This window comes from Stigmatopora argus, chromosome 21 (genome assembly GCF_051989625.1).
Source record: "Stigmatopora argus isolate UIUO_Sarg chromosome 21, RoL_Sarg_1.0, whole genome shotgun sequence".
NCBI lineage: Eukaryota > Metazoa > Chordata > Actinopteri > Syngnathiformes > Syngnathidae > Stigmatopora > Stigmatopora argus.
In genome coordinates this window covers 633424-651898 of record NC_135407.1, presented here as the reverse complement: position 1 = coordinate 651898, position 18475 = coordinate 633424, and the positions used below count along the sequence as shown (strand labels likewise).

The 18475-nt window shown below is 46.0% G+C and overlaps 3 protein-coding genes across 4 annotated transcripts; 1 reads left to right on the top strand and 2 right to left on the bottom strand.

The window, feature by feature from the left end:
• Positions 1-495: 495 nt before the first annotated feature.
• Positions 496-5841, bottom strand: daxx (death-domain associated protein). 2 transcript variants are annotated; one of them, XM_077590317.1, is made up of 12 exons: positions 5502-5841; positions 4760-4917; positions 4268-4684; positions 4074-4205; positions 3894-4010; positions 3089-3320; positions 2867-3021; positions 2675-2786; positions 2357-2612; positions 1181-1393; positions 976-1090; positions 496-910 (listed from the first exon to the last, which is right to left on the bottom strand). In XM_077590317.1, exons 1-12 carry the CDS (start codon positions 5554-5556, stop codon positions 851-853), a joined length of 2022 nt encoding a protein of 673 aa, XP_077446443.1. In that variant the 5' UTR covers positions 5557-5841; the 3' UTR covers positions 496-850. The 2 variants fall into 2 exon arrangements, with proteins under 2 accessions (XP_077446443.1, XP_077446444.1); XM_077590318.1 differs by having other exon boundaries at positions 2675-2783.
• Positions 5842-6169: 328 nt separating this feature from the next.
• LOC144066910 (tapasin-like) lies at positions 6170-10441 on the bottom strand. The gene is made up of 7 exons (XM_077590319.1): positions 10095-10441; positions 9256-9441; positions 7923-8159; positions 7480-7839; positions 6713-7036; positions 6496-6597; positions 6170-6404 (listed from the first exon to the last, which is right to left on the bottom strand). Exons 1-7 carry the CDS (start codon positions 10150-10152, stop codon positions 6301-6303), a joined length of 1371 nt encoding a protein of 456 aa, XP_077446445.1. The 5' UTR covers positions 10153-10441; the 3' UTR covers positions 6170-6300.
• A 15-nt stretch (positions 10442-10456) lies between these two features.
• Positions 10457-16684, top strand: tap2a (transporter associated with antigen processing, subunit type a). Its single transcript, XM_077590316.1, has 11 exons — positions 10457-11047; positions 11164-11278; positions 12159-12289; positions 12382-12587; positions 12681-12878; positions 13930-14058; positions 14168-14356; positions 15290-15463; positions 15581-15740; positions 15820-15956; positions 16135-16684. The coding sequence occupies exons 1-11, from the start codon at positions 10576-10578 to the stop codon at positions 16291-16293; spliced, it is 2070 nt and encodes a 689-aa protein (XP_077446442.1). The 5' UTR covers positions 10457-10575; the 3' UTR covers positions 16294-16684.
• The last annotated feature ends 1791 nt before the right edge of the window (positions 16685-18475 follow it).

The following is an 18475-nucleotide window of genomic DNA, read 5'->3' as shown; positions in this document are numbered from 1 at the left end:
ACGAGCAATGGACATTAATAATGCGTTCGGTGGGCATTTGGAACCTTATTTTGAAGATAGGGAAAATAACTTGGTTCTGGGCCCCGAATAGAAGAGACTGTAATTCCAACGTTAAGTGGGCACCTTCCGTCTTTTTAATTAAAATGTTATAGATTAGAAAACGGATTTATATACATACACACACAAATATATTATATTATATATATTATAATATATATATATATATATATATATATATATATATATATATATATATATATATATATATATATATATATATACTGTGTGTATTAAATACGTGTATATAAAATGTGTATATATATAAAATATATATACATATACACAAATATCCACACATACATATATGCATACATGTACATATATATATACATATACATGTATACACACACAAATAAAAAATAATGGGTCATATTTAAAAACTGAAGTGGTTTCACAACACCCAAAAGTAATGCATTAGACTAATAAAAACAATAATCAAAAGGGTCATTTTTATTTTTACATATGAAAAAAGTGGCGTTGAAAAGAGACAACCCTAGTAAAGCCTATTTCACACAAACACATACACTGTGTGTATAGCTACATTGAAAGATTTATTTAATTTCCCCAAAACTTCCATACCTTTTGGGGGTCTGTTTTTTTTCAGTGACAATCAGACAGTAGGAAAAAAAATCCTGTCCATTTTGCATGATACTCAAACGGCCACATGATGAAAAGGTCAAACCAAAAAGGACCCTAATGAGCACTTTTAAGTATAAAAATGGAAAGAGACTGGGCGTCCTGAGCATATGTTGATTGGACAGCTAAAAAAAAAAAAGAGATTCCATCAGGCTCAGTCCGAGTCAGACAGTTCGATGATTTCCTCGGGGTCGCACTGGGTGGCCACGTTTACCTGCCGAAACCAAAAGGGGAGTTGGTAGAAAACGGCGGCGCCCCGGGAGATGACCCGCCTCTTACTTTTTTCCTCTTGGTGGCCGGCGATTGCGAGCTGCCGACCAGCTGGCAGTCCAAGTCGTCGCTTGGCGGCGGCGAGGCGCAGATGACGCCCATGTCCAGGGACACGTCCACATCACTGCGGGGTTTGGCAGAAACAAGTTGATGCTTGATGGCGGAAGGCGGAAGGGGAAGGATCGGGAAAAAGCCCAAAATGACGGAGGGTCACCTGTTGTGGGTGCGATGGTGAATGGCGCCCAAATCCAGCCTTTTCCTCTTGACTCTCCTGCTGAATGTGTTGTCGGACGGCGACTGATGAGGCGTGCAGGTTCCGTTGGTGATGGGCGAGTGGCAGATCATCTCCAACACGCCACTTTCTGGAGCGTCTGTGCCGTTGTTGGCGAACGTGGGGGAAATCAGCAGGGGCTGGACTTGACTCAACCTGATTCAAAGAAAATTCACTATAAATAGAAGGCCCACATCAAGCTATTGTTTTCTTCTAGGTCACAGGTGTCAAAGTGGCGGGCCGGGGGCCAAATCTGGCCCGCCGCATCATTTTGTGCGGCCCGAGAAAGTAAATCATGAGTGCCGACTTTCTGTTTTAGGATCAAATTCATATGAAGAGTATAGATGTGTATTTAATTTCCTGATTTCCCCCCTTTGAAATCAATAATTGTCATTTTATAATCCATTTTTTTCTGTTTTTAGTTCAAAAATCATTTGGTAAAATCGAAAAATATATAAAATTGCTAAAATAAACTTTTTTTCATTATGTTCCATATTAAAGTGGAAAACGGAAAATATTTATATTTATTTTTAGATTTTACAAAATGCTTTTTGGACTAAAAACACAAAGGAAAAAATATTGGATTAAAAAAATTCACTGGTTGATTTTAAAAAGGGGAAAATCAGGAAATATAAAATACATCTATATCACAGGTGTCAAAGTGGCAGCCCGGGGGCCAAATCTGGCCCGCCGCATCATTTTGTGCGGCCCGAGAAAGTCAATGATGAGTGCCGACTTTCTGTTTTAGGATCAAATTCAAATGAAGAGTATAGATGTATATTAAATTTCCTGATTTTCCCCCTTTGAAATCAATAATTGTCATTTTTAATCGATTTTTTTCTGTGTTTTAGTTCAAAAATCATTTTGTAAAATCTAAAAATATATTTTAAAAAAGCTAAAAATAAACATTATTTTAGATCTATAAAAACGGACTATTTAGGGCTTTTGATCCAGTTCTTTTAATCCAATGTAAAAAAAAAACATCTAAATATTAGATCTAAAATGGTCCGTCCCACATGAAATGGAGTTGACGTTAATTCGGCCCACGAACCAACCCGAGTTTGACACCCCTGTTCTACGTGATCGAGTTCATATTTGAAAATGGAAGCGATGCCCAACCTGTGACTTCCGGCGAGCTCATTGGCAGGTCGCGGCGTCTCCTCCGAGGCGACGGCGCCCTCGTCGGGCGAGGGCACCCGGAGCTGCGTCGGCTCCGATCGGCCGGGGCTGTCGCCGCCGGACGCCACGTCCGAGAGCGGCGCCGCGTACGACGGGTCGTCGGCTTTCTGCTCGACGCCGTTTTGCGACGCCGGCGGCTCCCCGGCGGCGACGGGGCTCAATTCCTCGGCCCGGTCGCTGTCTTCCTCGTCGTCGTCTGATCCGGTAGAAAGGGACTTTAGTGTGGGGGTGTCCTAAATACGGCCCGCGGGTTCTGACCTGGTCCGGCCTGCCGGCTGCTGGCTTGGATCTCTTCCTCGATGTTGGTTTCCGAGGACGTGCTGTCGTCATCCTCCTCCTCCTCCGCCTCTTCTTCCTCCTCCTCGCCCTCCTCCCGCGATGTAGAGTCAGAAACAAAAGTGAGGCGACTTCCCACGGTATGCAACGGGTCCCCCGTTTTAGCCCGGGCACCTCTTTGCCTTGCCGCTTGGACCGGTCTTTGTGATCCACGTCCTCCTGTTGGTTGGCGTATTTGTTGAGAACATCCTCCAAGCGGCTGGCGCCCAGATCTCGGTTTTCTTTCAGCTTCCGGAGGAGCGTGGGGTTTTTCAACGCCGGGTCGTTCTCTTCGGGGGAGGGAAACGGAGGCGTTGGAGGACTCGGAGACGACGGACGCGGAGACGCGCGTCTCACCTGGCTTGTACTCGCTGGTGAGTTGGCAGCCAAAGTCGTAGAGCAGGTCCTGGTAGCGCCTCTGCTGGATTTTGGTGCCGGTGTCGGCGAAGGCCTTGCGGGCGATCTGATCCAGCTGCGTGGCGCTCAGACGCAGGTGGTGTCGATCGCTGGCCAGCTGGACCTGCTGGAGGATGTCCTGGAAGTCGGGCGGGTTCATGCAGACGTCGGGCCTGTTGATGTAGCGTTGGATCTGCCAGGAGGACCAAAAATAGAAATAAACATTGGCATTGGTCCTATCCGCCACGGCCATTTTGCCACGGCTGTCGCGCTCACTGATGGATTAATTATTAATACAATTTTAATCAACATGGAGACATCTTTAAACATACACTGGTTACAACTTGCAAGGAAAATCACTCCCGACTCGCCTTCATCCAAAATGATTCTAAAGAAACGGCATCTTCCTCTGCCCATTTTGTCGCGCCGTACTCAAAACATTTAATGTAATCTGATTCAAAACAATTGCATAAGCTAACCGAACAACACCATTAAGGTCAAAAAACAACTGCCACGACAATCTCATATTAGATCGAAACCAAAACAACTGTAAGAATTTGCAGTAGAAGCATAATAATGCCGCTCGTCAGAATCCTCAGGAACGAAGGCGCGTTATGAGTGATTTCTCCTTTCTCCTTGCAAGTTGTAATCAGTGTATGTTAAAGATGTCTCCTGTTTGATTAAAATTGTATTAATAATTAATCCATCACCTATTAAAATGCTTAATGAACATATACCAACATCCCAGAATAAACCCAACACTCACCTTACGGCCTATCTCCGGATATCTGGCGTCGGCGTAAAGGATTTTGCGCTCCAGGATTCGTCCCGTCATCGGCGTGCACTTCTTCAACTCGCACAGCTTCTTGTATATCATCATCATCTGGGCAGAGAAGTGGGTTGAGGCGGCCGGAATTGGCCGGCCTCGACGGAAGGACGGTCACACCTTGCGTTTCAGCTTGTGCTCCTGAATGTACAACGAGTCCTCGGCGTCCAGGTCCTCCAACGAGAGCTCGGCGCGCTGCAGGCGACCGATCTCGTCGGCGTAGACCTTGAGGAGGTTCTCCAGATACGCGATCTGGGAGCGGCAGCTCAGATTTAGAGACGTCTCTGGAAATCGGAGCCCACGCCCACGCTCACCTGTTTTCTGGAGGCCCTGCTCGCCCTTTTCTCCGCCTTCTCCTGGTCTTCCGCAAGACCAGACGTGGAAGGCATCGTCTCCGCCGGGGCGCCGATTTGTACCCGCCCGTTCTCATTTAAGCTGGACGGAGGACAATCGGACGTAGACGTGGACGTGGAGGGACCGGCTTCCGGCGTACTGGGCTTCTTGGACTTCTTTTTTGTCCTGTCTTTGTGCTGCCTGAGCACCATGCAGAGTTCGTAGATGTAGACAAACACCTTGGAACGTTTGGCCTCGGCACGGCTCAAACATCGATCCAGGCTGTTCCGGAACTCCACGGACGACAAATATTTGGGGCAGGCTTTGGCGTGGTTGGTCTTGAGGAACTCCAACACCTCCGGGCAGTCCTCGGTCACAGCCGTGACTTGCTTCACAAACTTGGGCGAAGCGAGGAAACGGCGCCGTCAAAAAAAAGGAAACGAAAGGGAACGCGCGACGAGACGAGACGTCACCTCTGAGAACAACTTGTCATTCTCCACTTGAAGGGTTTGCTTATTCTTGCCGGTCGAGGTAAAAGGCGACTGAAGCGAAATCCTCCGGGCAGCTGACGACTGGCGGACGTTGTCTTTCTCCGCCGTGGATGCTGAGGCGGCCGCCATATTGGCAGATTCTTCAATAGGCAAGAAATAACAACAAAAATTAGGCCTGTAATAGTTTGTCTTGTACCGAAAAATGTCAACACACGCGAAAATATGTGGAAAGTGTGCTTGCTATCGACAGGTCCTGAAAATAAAGAATAAAGCTGTGTACTACTTTTCTAACACACAAAAGAATTACCTTGCCCGGATGTGACTTTTTAAATGACTTATTTATGTTTTTACTGGGGGAAAAGGCATTTTGTGGAGTAGCACCACAAATTTCGTTATACGCAGCTGTGTATAATGCCGATAACGGCTTTTGATTGATTGATAATTTGCGTTGTTGTCCTCCGAGTATTGTTACAAAAATTCAACATATGCGGGGATTAGAATGATACATTCGAGTGAAAATGGATAAAGTTAAACATTTCCTTACTCACTAGATGTCTCTAGAAGTCCACATTAAAGGTCATAGCGACGTTTTTGTTCAAGACGCCGCTACACGGAAATTTGAAATGCACATGAAAGAGTCGGTTAACCTCCAACATAAAGTATTTTTACACACTGTCAGGTCCAGCACACTAAGAAACATCACTTTGACGTATACAAATAGTACCTGTGTGTTGGGACGAGATGTTGTTCAGGACACAACATCGATTCCCTCTTGGCATTTTCCAAATAATGCTTCTCGTTAGCTTAAGTTAGCATTGGGGAGCTAGTTAAAAGACGGGATTTGGCGCTCAATTACATTTAGCCGAATTAAAAACATGTATATTCACAATTAATCTCATCAAATGGAAAGTAGATATTACGTATGATAGATATCGTCCTGTTTTAAATATATATACGGGAAAAAAGCAGTAAAATAGACTTAGGAATCCTGGAGTACCAAATAAATGCGCCTTGAAACTAGCCAATGTCTTCAACTACAACTACAACGGCAGTAGGTGCATTGTAAAAGTAGAACACTAGCGCCCCCTCAGCACCGGAAGGCAAAGACGCGAACTATATATTTAGAAAGAGTTTTTCCCCCCATAAATTAATCTTAAAACGTGAATCACGACAATCTTCAAAAAACATCTTAAACTAGCAGCACTCAAATTATTCTGTTTTGATGTTTTCGATTCCCAGTAAAAATGTATTGGAAATCAATCACCGAAAATGTCAGTCATTGAATTCATACTTAAAAGTGCAAATACTTAAAAAAAAAAGGCCATCTATATCACGGTATTCCCATCTGATGAAATTGGGAAGATTAAAATAATAATAATAATCAAACAACCATCAAAATAAAATCACACTTTATTTGTAGCTGCTGTTAATGAATGTTCCAAAATGAAAACAGCAGAATCCACAAATGTTGATATGGACTTATTTTTCCAGTGATGCGCATGGGAAAAAGCGGGTGTGCCTCTTCACTTCTCTTTCTGCAGGAAGTTAAAAGTGACGTCAAACTCATATTTTCCTTTTAAAATGTAATGCCGAAATAAACTTGCCTTGTCCTCTGCTTCTTTTGAACCTACAAAGGTAAAAAAAAGAAGAAGAATAAAATACCGTAATCCCACTTTAGAGGGCATGAAATATTTGACATCTTGACAAATGTTCCCCACCTGTCGGGATGAAAGTCCACGAGACGAGCTTGAAGAGGCCGTAGAGCGCCAAGGCCACGCCCACCATGGCCATGGAGTCCTCCACTGACGGCGAGCTGAAACCTGAAAGGCCAAGAATCCATTTTCCTGTCCCAGGTCCGGGACACGCTAACCCGAGGACTTCCCGTGCCCTAAAATAACACTGTTTTTATGAGGGGAAAACAAACCCTAATCTTACCAATGACTCTAAGGGGCACGCTGACGCGCCGCGTCCCCCCGAGATGCTCGGCGACGCAGGTGAGCTCGCCCCCGCGGCCCAGCACCGGATCGGACGTGTCCAGCTCCAGCCGTGCGTCCTGAGCGAAGGTGCCGTCCCGGGAGTGCCTGTGGCCGGAGAGGCGTCCGGGTCCCAGAGACCGGGTCTCCCCGTCGAGGCCTTTCAACTCCCAGCTCAGCTCCAGGGTGTGAGGGGCGAAATCGGAGGCCAGGCACTGGACCGTCAAAGTCTGCCCGGGAGAAACCAGGGGTAGCGGAGATGGGTGGATGGACAGAGAAGGCGCTTCTGCTTGGAAAAGGGAAGGGAAAAAAAGAGCAGGGTGTGTGTTGGGTTTATTCTGGGATGTTACTACATATATGTTCATTAAGCATTTAATAGGTAATGAAGCTATACATTAATTTGTGCTATACTTCATTTGACTACTTTTAAAGTACAAAAAGTCTCTGAATTATTTTGATAACATTGTTACACTGTTGCTAATCAACGAATATCAATGAGTATCAATGAGAGAATGGATGCAGAAGAAAAAAATCAATGCCACAGTGCCGACATGACGTTCCTATTGGTGCGTTCGGGTCTTGGCTCTCTCTGTTTCCATATTTTAGCTTAGAACCATAAGCACCCATCAAAAGAGCCACAGGTTCCCTACCCCTGCTCTATACCGTTTGAGTGGCCCTCCAATCCCGACAAATTTCTTTAGCTCCACAGTATATTTTAAAGGGACGGACCTACGATCTCCAGCTCCATGGTGATCTGAGCCAGAAGGTGCGGCAGGTACACCATGCAGATGTAAAGTCCGCTGTGTCCCACTTCTGCTTTCTGCAGCGTGAGCGAGGCGTCGCCATTCCGGTGCAAGCCCTCAAAGTCCAGGACGGTGGCGCCCCCCGGCTCTTCGTACAGCCGGTCCTCCTTGCCGTCGTAGGCCAGGAGCAGTCGGCCGTTGCCTCGTGACTGGTAGCGCCACTCCACGGCAAAGCCGGACTCGGACAGCGGGGAAGCGGCGTCGGCCCACATGTGGCAGTCCAGCGTCACCGGCTCCCCGCGTCGGGATTGCACCGCTAGCGTTTGGGTGGTCAGACTGAGGACCACTGAGCGGGAAAGCAAAGTCACAAGTTTTCCCCCCCCTCCGCCCCCGAGTACCGTACCGAGCCGAGACGGCGCCGTTTTTTACCGTCCAGCCGCTGGCTTCCGGTGGGCGCGCGCACGATGGCGGACGTGGCGCGCCGTCCGTCCGCTTCTTCCACGGTGGCGGAATACCAATCGGCTTGCAGGTGGGCGGGGCTGAGGTCCTCGGCGAGCGAGGCGGCCCATTCGACGCTGGACGAATGCGGCTGGAAAGGGCTGAGCTCGCAAAAGGCTTTGCGGACGGAGCCTCCGGGTGAACCGTGACACAGAGTGGCTGCCGGATCTGAACGGGGTGATGGAGACCACAAGCGGACATGTTAGCCGCTTGGTGTCTTTAAATGGAGGGACTCCATATCTACAGTTTGCAGGTGAAGAACCCGTTTGGATCAACAACTACCGTGTTTTCACAACTATAAGGCGCACATAAAAGTCTTCAATTTTCTCCAAAATACACAGGGCGCCTTATCATCCAGTGCGCTTTATATATGGACCAATACTAAAATTGTTATCAGGATAAAATAAAATAAATCAGTCAATAGGGTACACCATCCTCTACAGCTCTCACAACTACGGCAAGCAGCCCCCGCCCGACTCTACTATTTTCCCCGTAGAAAAAGTACTGCGCAGTGACTGCTGGGATAAGTAGTTCTTTTGTCAATACACCCAATGGATTGTAGCCTGTATACATTGACATCAGCACAGCTTGACGAAGGGTGGCAGGCAACTCCGGGCTAGTTACGCTAGCTACTAGCTAGCTACTATTTGCGAATGGATTGTGGCCTGGCGATCGGCATCAACACAGCCTTGCGAAGCATGGAACACAGCCCCGGAATAGTTACGCTACCTACTAGCTAGCTACTATTTGCGAATGAATTGTGGCCGCCTGGACAAACGTATAAAACTCAGCGTTTTCGATGACTCATTTGGACAATTGTTCAATTCGGACACAGAAAATGAAGACTTTGATGGATTTGTGGGTAATGATGACGTGAGGAAGTTGTAAAATGGCTAAATAAAGTACAACCGGACTCAGTTTTGCTTCCCTTGCCTTTTTAAAAACGTGTTTGTAGCGTGTGGGTGTAGCGTGCAAGAACTATATATCCCAGCAGTCACTGCGCACCGGAAACCGGAAATAGAGTCTGGGGCTGCCTTTGGTAGCCAGCGCTATTGCGGTTAGATATTCATAGATGATATATAATATATATATGCGTCTAAAAAACGGTCCATCCTTTGTGTGTTTAAAATACCGAAATAGCACTCGTTACTGACACTGCGGCTAAAAATACGATGCGCCATATAGTCGTGAAAATACGGTACTCATTTCAGTCTTGCTAGCTAAAGGCGAAGTCAGAATTGAGTGATTGCAGATGGCAACATACCAGCAACCGCGTAGACCCTCTGGATGCTGGGGTCGGACGACTCTGGTGGCCTCTCGGCGGCTTCGGCTTCTGTCCAGATGTGGAGGAGGGACTTGTCCTGGCTGGGGGCTGACGTTAGACCTCCTTTAGTCGTCCGTTCCTTGATATACCAGCACTCCAGTGGCGGACATTTGTGGCCAATAGAGGCTGTGGGAAGGCAGGACGGGTTGAATTGATGGCGGAATGTTTCATGGTATAGCAGTTTTAAATGGGTGAGTCGGTGGTTGGACTCCACCTTGTCAGTTGGAACCAGTTTTACCATTTGGTAAAGGTGATTTATTTTTCCCTGCCTTTAAGTGATTGGCCAAATAACGTCAATAACAACCCTCACTTTGATTTTCTCTTGAAGTACAGGACTATATTTGTGTCATCTCTATTTGGATCCAAATTATAGGTACACTTGATGCGTAGCTGGGATTCTTTTCCATAATCAATCGAAAATCATACATCACGTATCAGAGAACCATTTATCATGAATAATCAATCCTTTTTAAGGATGACCTAACTCATTCCCTGCCATTGACAATAATGTCAAATGGAAGGACAGTCCGTGAATATACATGCATTAAAAAAACATGTATCTAGGCCTATTATACGTTTACTCAAGTATATTTGACAATTTGTTGTCGTTTGTCTCTTGCACTTTCGAAGGAAATCTCTAAAGGAACAAAACTAAAGCAAAGTTATGTTCGTTGTAATGGCATTAATAAAGCACCATTCGACATTTGTTTTTACCGTAAATGGAATACAGGAAAGGACATAGGAGGCATATTTAAACGTACGTCGAATGTGGCACATACCTTGGAAAAAGAAGCAAAACGTGACGAGGAAAAGGTTGCTAACATGCCGAATCTTCATCTTAGTTGCTCAACTTGTTCTTGTTAATCTTTTCGTCCTGTCAACATTTGAACGCGCAGCTAAGCTAAAGCAACGACGACATAATGAGCATTGCTTTCACTTTCGCTTTCGACGACGACGACCACAATTTTCCATTACTATTCTACTCCTTACGCAGCATTTGAAGTTATTTTTTAAACTAATTGATATTTTTATTACTAATGTTTTTTTATATGATAACTAAACAAAGTGGAATACATTTTTTTTAAAGAAAAAAAATCAGGTGATTTATTGGAATTCATTCCGTCAGTTAACAACTTTTCAAAGCGCCACTGCGCATGCGCATTGCCACCACTTCCCTCTCGCCACCTGTTATCGAGTTGGATTTCTGCTCTTTGATTGATTTATACGTCCGTTTGAAGCGTGTGAGATTGTTCTCGCGAAATGGCGAGAAAGACTTCAACCCTGCGCCTAACATTGTCCGTCTTTTTGGCACTTGTCTTGGACGCGTATGCGGTTCACATCGCGGCGCAGGCGCTGGCATCGTCCGCCTGGCTCTTCGCGTTACTCCGCAGTGGCTTGACGCTGCTCGCCGTCTACGTGATCAACCTCGGGGAGCTTCCCCCAGGGCCGGCTCGCTTCCTGGCCGTGCACAGTTCTCTCCCCGCCGCCCTGAAGAGCCTCGGGGCCGTCCAACTGTCCGGAATAGCCGTCGGGGGCGCCCGATTCTGGGTGACGAGCGCCGCAGCCTCGCTGCTCGCCGCCTCGTTTTGGGAATTCGGTATGCCGGGTTCGAACTCCCGGAAAGACGAGCAAGAAAAGCGTCGCGTTTTGCTGGCGAGGGTCCTTCGGATGTACTGGCCGGACTGCTTTGTGCTGCTTGGGGGCTTTTTCTTTCTCACCCTGGCGGCCGTGTGTAAGTTCACCCAGGGGCGGACTGGCTGTTATTTGGGGCTGGGAGGAGAGGGGCAATTCCCCCCTGTTGTAATTCAATGACTTTAAGGTCTGAGGATTATGAAATGTGTGTGTCAGGTCAGATCCAGATCCAGTTTTACACGGGCAAGGTGATCGACAACCTGCGTGACAATTACGTGCCAGCCGAATTCTCGTCGGCCCTGTTTTTTATGGCTTTGTTCTCAGCGGGGAGGTGAGTTGACGCAACCCTCTCGTCCACAGATTGTCATCTCTCTATTACTGTACATTATAAAATAATAATATTTCAATTCCGTTCTCATAAATGACCCCAAAACTAGTCTCTTGCGTGTTTTGATGACATTCATAAAGGCAAAAGCCACTTTTGACGAGCTGTCTTGTGGCCCCGAAAGGGTTAAACAAAAAAAAGTTGTCCAATCACATTTATTTTGAAATTCCCCAATCTATGTGAAGTCGTTAGAATACTGCAGAAGCAATTTGGTATGCTTGGAATGTCCTCTATAAAGGATTTAATGCGATTGGATGCACTGGGTGGGAGATATTTAGGTTTACAAATGTCCTCCATAGAGGACCAATTGGAACTATACTGCTAGTCAGGAGGATCAAAGGTCAAATTGAAATGAAAGTAAAGACTTGTTGAGCACCCTGACAAAGTCGATTTGAATTTGACATCAATTTAGTACCTACATGAAACAAGGCTTTAAACACGGCTTGAGTTATGTGTGCTAAGATTGTGTAGGCGTGTGTTACACCCTGCATTTAATCTTAAAACATAGGGAGAAATAATCACAACAGTGATATGTTGTTGTTTCTTCAATCCAACTTTACTGTAATGACTACAAATCTCCCGTGCAAGCTCAAGCTATGTGCTAAGACATCAATAATCGAATACCGATATGCTTTAACATGCCACACACTTGCCATATGGATCAAAGGATCAACAATCGAACACCGATCAACACATCCAACCCAAACTCGTACATTCTCAACATGCAATCGTTAATAAATCAAACACTCTAGCATGTCACACGTGTCCGTCGCGTCGGCCAATCACGCTACCAATGTAATTGAGTGTCAGTCTTGTCATTGGCCAGCGCGGTGGGCGTAGGAGTTAGAGGAGGTCTCCTAATGTGGGCCATCAGCTCCTTCAAGTGCAGAGTGAAAGGAAATCTTTTCCAAGCCCAGACCCAACAGGAAATGGCTTTTTTTGACACCAAAAAAACAGGTAAGATAGGAAAGGGGATCACCAAATCAAGGTGTGTCTTTTCCAGCCGGTCCTAATATTTGACTGCTCCCTGTTTTTGTCTCGCCGTTCAGGTGAACTCACCTCCTTGCTGTCCAAAGACATTCCCCTGATGGGCGAAACGGTGTGCCTGAACATCAACGTCCTGTTGCGGACCCTCATCGTCACCCTGTACACCGTGGCGCTGATGTTGGAGCTGTCGTGGACGCTGACATTTTTAGTCCTCCTGGAAGTCCCCGTGACCGCTCTCATCCAGAGCTTCAACGACAAGCACCACCAGGTAAAAGCCGGCCGGCCACCCGTCGGAACTCCGTGGGTTGTGGTCTCTGGCGGCCACCGTCGCCATCGGTGACCACCCGCCTCCGCTTTCCAGCGGCTGACCACGGCAACCAACGACTCCATGACGGCTTCCAACCAAGCGGCCGGCGAGGTCATCCTTGCCGTCCGGACGGCCAGGCGCTTCCACGCCGAGAAACAGGAAGTGGGCCGCTACAAGAAGCGCTTGCTGGAGACGCACCAGCTCAAGAAACGGCGACACCTGGTCTGGGTTGCGGCCCTTTTGGCACGGAGGGTAAGCCTTTTGGACATACTAGTGCACAGGTGTCAAAGTGGCGGCCCGGGGGCCAAATCTGGCCCGCCGCCTCATTTTGTGTGGCCCGGGAAAGTCAATCACGAGTGCCGACTTTCTGTTTTAGGGTCAAATTAAAATGATAGATACAGATCAAGGGTGTCAGACTGGGTTGCTTCGCGGGCCACGATAACGTCATCTCGATTTCATGTGGGCCGGACCATTTTAGATATAATATTTTGATTTTTTTTAAAATATGAATATTCATTTTTTTATAGATATAAAACAATGCTTATTTGAGCTTTTTTATATATTTTTAGATTTTACCAAATGATTTTTGAACTAAAAACACAGAAAAAAACTGATTAAAAGATGACAATTATTGATTTAAAAGGGGGAAAATCAGGATATTTAATATACATCTATACTCTTCATTTTAATTGGATCCTAAAACAGAAAGTCGGCACTCATCATTTACTTTCTCGGGCCGCACAAAATGATGCGGCGGGCCAGATTTGGCCCCCGGGCCGCCACTTTGACACCTGTGATATAGATGTATATTATATTTCCTGATTTTCCCCTTTTTAAAATCAATCATTAAATTTTTTCAATCCAATATTTTTTCTTTGTGTTTTTAGTTCAAAAATCATTTTGTAAAATCTAGAAATGGATAAAAATATTTTCTGTTTTCCACATTAATATGGAACATCATGATTAAAAGAGATTTTCCCTTACTAAGGAAAAAAAGCTCAAATAAACACTTTTTTATTTCTATAAAAAAACGGAATGTTCATGGCCTTTAATCCAGTTCATTTAATCCATTTATTTAAAAAAAATCTAAATATTATATCTAAAATGGTCTGGCCCACATGAAACCAAGTTGACGTTAATGCGGCCCGCAAACCAACCCGAGTCTGACACCCTTGTACTAGTGCTCACAACGACAACAAAAAATAATGGGGTATTCCACAAAAACAAGAACTTTTTCCATATACTGTAGAGGAGACAAGGCTTGATTGACATGTGATTTGTGTGTGTGTGTGTGTGTGTGTAGCTGACAGGTGTGGCCGTGAATGTGCTGATGTTGTGGTACGGACGTCATTTCATCCAGAAGAACCAAATGACCGTGGGCCAGCTGGTCTCCTTCATCCTCTACCAATCCCAAATGGGACAAAACATCAGGGTACGCGCCGTGAAAAGCTAACGCGGCGTAGCCGTGTCGCGTCTCCCCGACGTGGGGAGCGCATTCCGAGTCTGGCGGGTCCTGATGACAGAGGTTCTGATGCTCCCAGATGCTGATTTCCATCAGCAGCAGCCTGTTGACGTCGGTGGGAGCCGCCGCTAAAGTTCTGGAAGTTCTGGATCGCCAACCTCAGATCGGAGCCGGCGGGGAGGCGGCCCCCGATCGGCTCGCCGGGCACGTTCTCTTCCGGGATCTGGAGTTTGCCTACCCGACGCGGCCCGACGCCACGGTACTGCAGGTGGGTGCTCGTTCATACGTGATAGGTTTATTATTAATACATTTGAATCAAAACAGGGAGACATCATTAACATAGACTGGCTACAACTTGCAAGGAAAATCACTCCCGACTCGCCCTCGTCCAAGAGGATTCTAAAGAAAGGGCATCTTCCTCTGTCAATTTAGTCGGCGCATAATCAAAACATTTGAGGTCATCTGATTCAAACAATTGCATAAGCTAACCGAATAACACCATTAAGGTCAAAAAACAACTGCCACAACAATCTCATATTAGATTGGAACCAAAAACACCTGCGTAAGAATTTGCACAAGTAAGCATACAAAGTGACCCGAGCGGATCGGAAACCAAAACAACTGCGTAAGAATTTGCATAAATAAGCATAATCATTTATTTATAAGGTAAACGGAGCGACCGTATTTTTAAACAATAATGCGAGTACTTTCGGAAGTTGATTGGATGATCGCCATCTGCCGGAATCCAAGTCAAAGCAATTTAAGAGTCCCTCGTAGATCTTCATTGCCAACTCGGATCAACAATCTCGGCCTGGAACATGGTGTCCTGTTCGGTCAATAGTCCTGAAAACAATGAACTGGCCTCGAAAGCAGCTGTGGGGGGAAAGTGTCCTCCAGCTTACTCGCTCCCAACATAAAGTATAGCACAAATTAATTTGTAGCTTCATGACCTATTAAATGCTTAATGAACATATAGTAACATCCCAGAATAAACCCAACAATACGCGTGTGCGGAATGACCGTCATCTTGTTGTCATTTCAAGGTTTTGTTTTGTTTTCAAATCCAGAAGTTTTATATTTAGAGAGGATGACATCCATCACATGATTTTGGCATGCCAGGAATAACCTGGCATGCCAAAATAAAAGTTCTACCTCAAAGCTAAAATTCCCAATCTGTTGGGTAATACATCTTTCTGAGCAGAACTTCACTTTGGAGCTCCCCGTGGGTCAGGTGACGGCGTTGCTCGGCGTGTCCGGAGAGGGAAAAAGCACCTGTGCCAGCCTTCTCAAGCGCTTGTACCAAGCCCACAGTGGTCAAATCCTGTTAGACCACCTCCAACTGGAATCGTACGACCGCCGCTATCTGAGCGACAAGGTGAGGGCCCGACACAAAACTGAATTTTGACATTACGTTCCTTCGGATAAGATTTGACCGCTCATGGCACGAGAGGGGAAATCGGCGGTCTGACGCTCGTTCTTTGCCGTTGGACAGATCGCCGTGGTCAGCCAAGAGCCGGTGCTTTTCTCCGGATCCATCAGGGACAACATCGCCTACGGGATGAAGGACTGCACTACGGAGGCCGTGGAGGAAGCGGCGCGCCAGGCCGACGCCGGCGACTTCATCGCGCTATTGGAGAACGGCTACGACACCGGTGAGCCCAGACGCCCCGACGCGGGAAGACGATCGCAACCTAGTTTGACCTCGGGCTCACGCCGTTGTCGGTCCGTCAGAGGTCGGCGAGGGAGGGGCCGCGCTGTCCAAGAGCGAGCGTCAACGCGTGGCCCTGGCTCGAGCGCTGGTCCGAAAGCCGAGGGTTCTCGTCCTGGACGAAGTCACCAGCTCCCTGGACCACGACTCGGAGACCAAGGTAGAGCCGTTGGACGGCGGATGGTGTGTCCGGTCGATTGGTCGCCGGTCTTTTGGTCGCCCCGACCGCGACAATGGGCGACCAAAAGTCCGGCGACCAATCGACTGTGTACTGCGGATGGAGGGAGGTTGGCTCGCGGTGACGGACTCGGGGGTTCTCCGCCTTTTGTGCGCCGCAGGTCCTGCGCAATCTGTCGGCGGGTGGCGACCGGACCGTGTTGCTGATCACTCACAAGCTGGAGATCGTGGAGAGGGCCCAGCAGATTGCGCTGATGGCCGACGGCGCCGTTCGGGAGAAAGGGACGCACCGCCAGCTCGTGGAGAAGAACGCTCTTTAATGTGAGATGACAAAGAGCTTTGCCACCACCGGAAGCTAAGGTCCACACCACTCTGGCCTGGGTGGGCTAAAGCTAACTTTATATTTTTGTAACGCAACCGTATTTCTGTAACGATGTTCTCTGACGTCTTCAATTTTCTCAACGCTAGCTGATTGGTCCCCCCCCCCCAAAAAAATGCTGACTTCAACTATAGCCATCTGAACACATGAATACCTTCAGAAATGATGTATACACTATATTTTTATAACTGTATCTGTCTGGTTTGTACTTTTATTGGTTTCTGTTCGGTTTTTACATTTTTCACAGGTGGATCTAAAGTATAAATGAAATATAAATATTTGAGTTTACTGTTTACTTTGTTTTCTATAATAAAGCTGTATTTAATGATTAACTTCACTATAGAATGTGAATATTCTCTTCACCAAAGAAAAGAATTCGAATACGTATTTACTTTGAGGCATGTGCACTTTTTTAAAACCAATTTTGCCATTCAACGCTTGATTTGCATTGAACGGTCGTTTTAGCGCCATCTAGTGGTAGACGGGCTTGGCGTTTAAAAACAGCCGCGTCATTCGTGCATTAGAAAAGAAGAAAAAAGGTGCACTTTTATGAACAAAATATCATGGATTCTCATTTGCTATTGTGCTATTCACAAGTTATTACCAAGATATACAAATAAGTCCGAATTAAAGCCTTAAGGCCTTTTAATGAATCGGTCCTTAGAAAAAATGCTTTACGACTCCCAATCGTCCATTTTGCTTGAGCCATTATTATACTGAATATATTGAGCTGAACAGAAGGGGCGCTACCCAACGCGTCCGCCAGAGGGCGACATATCAGCCCATATACATGGGGAAGGTCGTGACCTAGTGAGCGTGACAAAGACATTTGAAGGTGACGTTTCACATTCAGAACAGCTTTATTTGAAATATTCTATCGACAAGAGTGCATTGAAATAACTTTTTTTGAGAGCAGGACAACTACATTATTAGGACATGTATGTTTAAATATTCTATATTTCATTCCTTTAAAGTTAGATGCATATAAACAGACATTTTATAAATATGATGTAGAAATAATTCAAAGAGCTCAAATACGTATGACACTGATATCATTATAATACATTACCGAAGACATGTCCAGTAAGAAAATAGCATTTTATGAATTTTGTGGAGGTTGAATTTTGTAACTCAATATGTTATTGTAACATTTGAGCCTAATGAAGTCCACAAAGTTTGCATTGTTAATGAAGAGTGAAATACAACTGAACTGTACTTTGTAGCGATTCTTCCACGTACCACTAGATGGAGCATCCATAGGACAAGGTGTATGTATTCCACATTTTGCCAAAGATAAACAAAGAAATGACCATCTTGAAATGAATGTGTAACTTCTTTTCCCCACTTGCGATCATTTTTTTGTGTGTAAATTTGAAATGATGCAACTATAAAACACACAAGCTTCCCAAGACAGACACTACAAAAGCGATTAGTGGATGGATTAGAAAGCATGTTAATCTTGTGTAATCTCATTTCATCTCCGTGATCTTCTCGGCCCACGTCGAGTCTCCGTTGCCATGGAAAAGGACGCTAGCGATGCCATTCGCGTGGAAACGCTCTCTGCTGAATGGACGGCTGCTCTCTGCTTCCTGGGCCTTTTATTTTATATTTTTGGGGATTGACTGCATCATCGGGGGGCCCGCCCGCCCGTCTACCTCACATCTCAACTGGCCAATAGTTCTCCCATACAAAGGCCACTAATCCCTGGCTGTCTTTCATTTCCCAACCAAAGCTGAAAAAAACTAAACGCTTATTTGACCTAAAACGCAGCCTGTGTGTGTTGTGTGCTTGTTTGTTTACCACAGTGGCGGGCCCGTCAGGGCCTTCAAGGCCTTCTCTGCTGGCCTAAGAAATGTCTGAATCATATATTATATTTTGTCCATCAATACTTATTATTCCAAATGGTCTGTTAGCTTCCTTTCATTGCTTTTCCCCCTGGTTGCACTGCTTCCAGATGTGTGTTTTCATATTAAAGCATTTAACCCATCACATTTCAGCCATTATTTGTTGCCAGGGTCAGAAATCTGCCTCAAGGGCTTCACAATCAGTTCTGCAGGCTCTGCTGCATTAAACAAGCGTGGGTAAGACTGTTGCTTTAACCAATCAGAATTCGATTTGGTGAC

What these genes read in the sequence shown, in the direction of transcription:
- daxx (XM_077590317.1), bottom strand. Translation starts at nt 5,556, where the DNA reads ATGCCAAGAGGGAATCGATGTTGTGTCCTGAACAACATCTCGTCCCAA. An exon ending in GCAGGGCCTCCAGAAAACAG is followed by an intron (nt 4,206 to 4,267) that starts GTGAGCGTGGGC and finishes TGCCGCTCCCAG; the next exon opens with ATCGCGTATCTGGAGAACCT. An exon ending in CGGCCACCAAGAGGAAAAAA is followed by an intron (nt 911 to 975) that starts GTAAGAGGCGGG and finishes TGGTTTCGGCAG; the next exon opens with GTAAACGTGGCCACCCAGTG.
- LOC144066910 (XM_077590319.1), bottom strand. Translation starts at nt 10,152, where the DNA reads ATGAAGATTCGGCATGTTAGCAACCTTTTCCTCGTCACGTTTTGCTTC. An exon ending in CGTGCCCCTTAGAGTCATTG is followed by an intron (nt 6,598 to 6,712) that starts GTAAGATTAGGG and finishes TTGGCCTTTCAG; the next exon opens with GTTTCAGCTCGCCGTCAGTG. An exon ending in GTGGACTTTCATCCCGACAG is followed by an intron (nt 6,405 to 6,495) that starts GTGGGGAACATT and finishes TTACCTTTGTAG; the next exon opens with GTTCAAAAGAAGCAGAGGAC.
- tap2a (XM_077590316.1), top strand. Translation starts at nt 10,576, where the DNA reads ATGGCGAGAAAGACTTCAACCCTGCGCCTAACATTGTCCGTCTTTTTG. An exon ending in TCTCACCCTGGCGGCCGTGT is followed by an intron (nt 11,048 to 11,163) that starts GTAAGTTCACCC and finishes TGTGTGTGTCAG; the next exon opens with GTCAGATCCAGATCCAGTTT. An exon ending in CCGACGCCACGGTACTGCAG is followed by an intron (nt 14,357 to 15,289) that starts GTGGGTGCTCGT and finishes CTTTCTGAGCAG; the next exon opens with AACTTCACTTTGGAGCTCCC.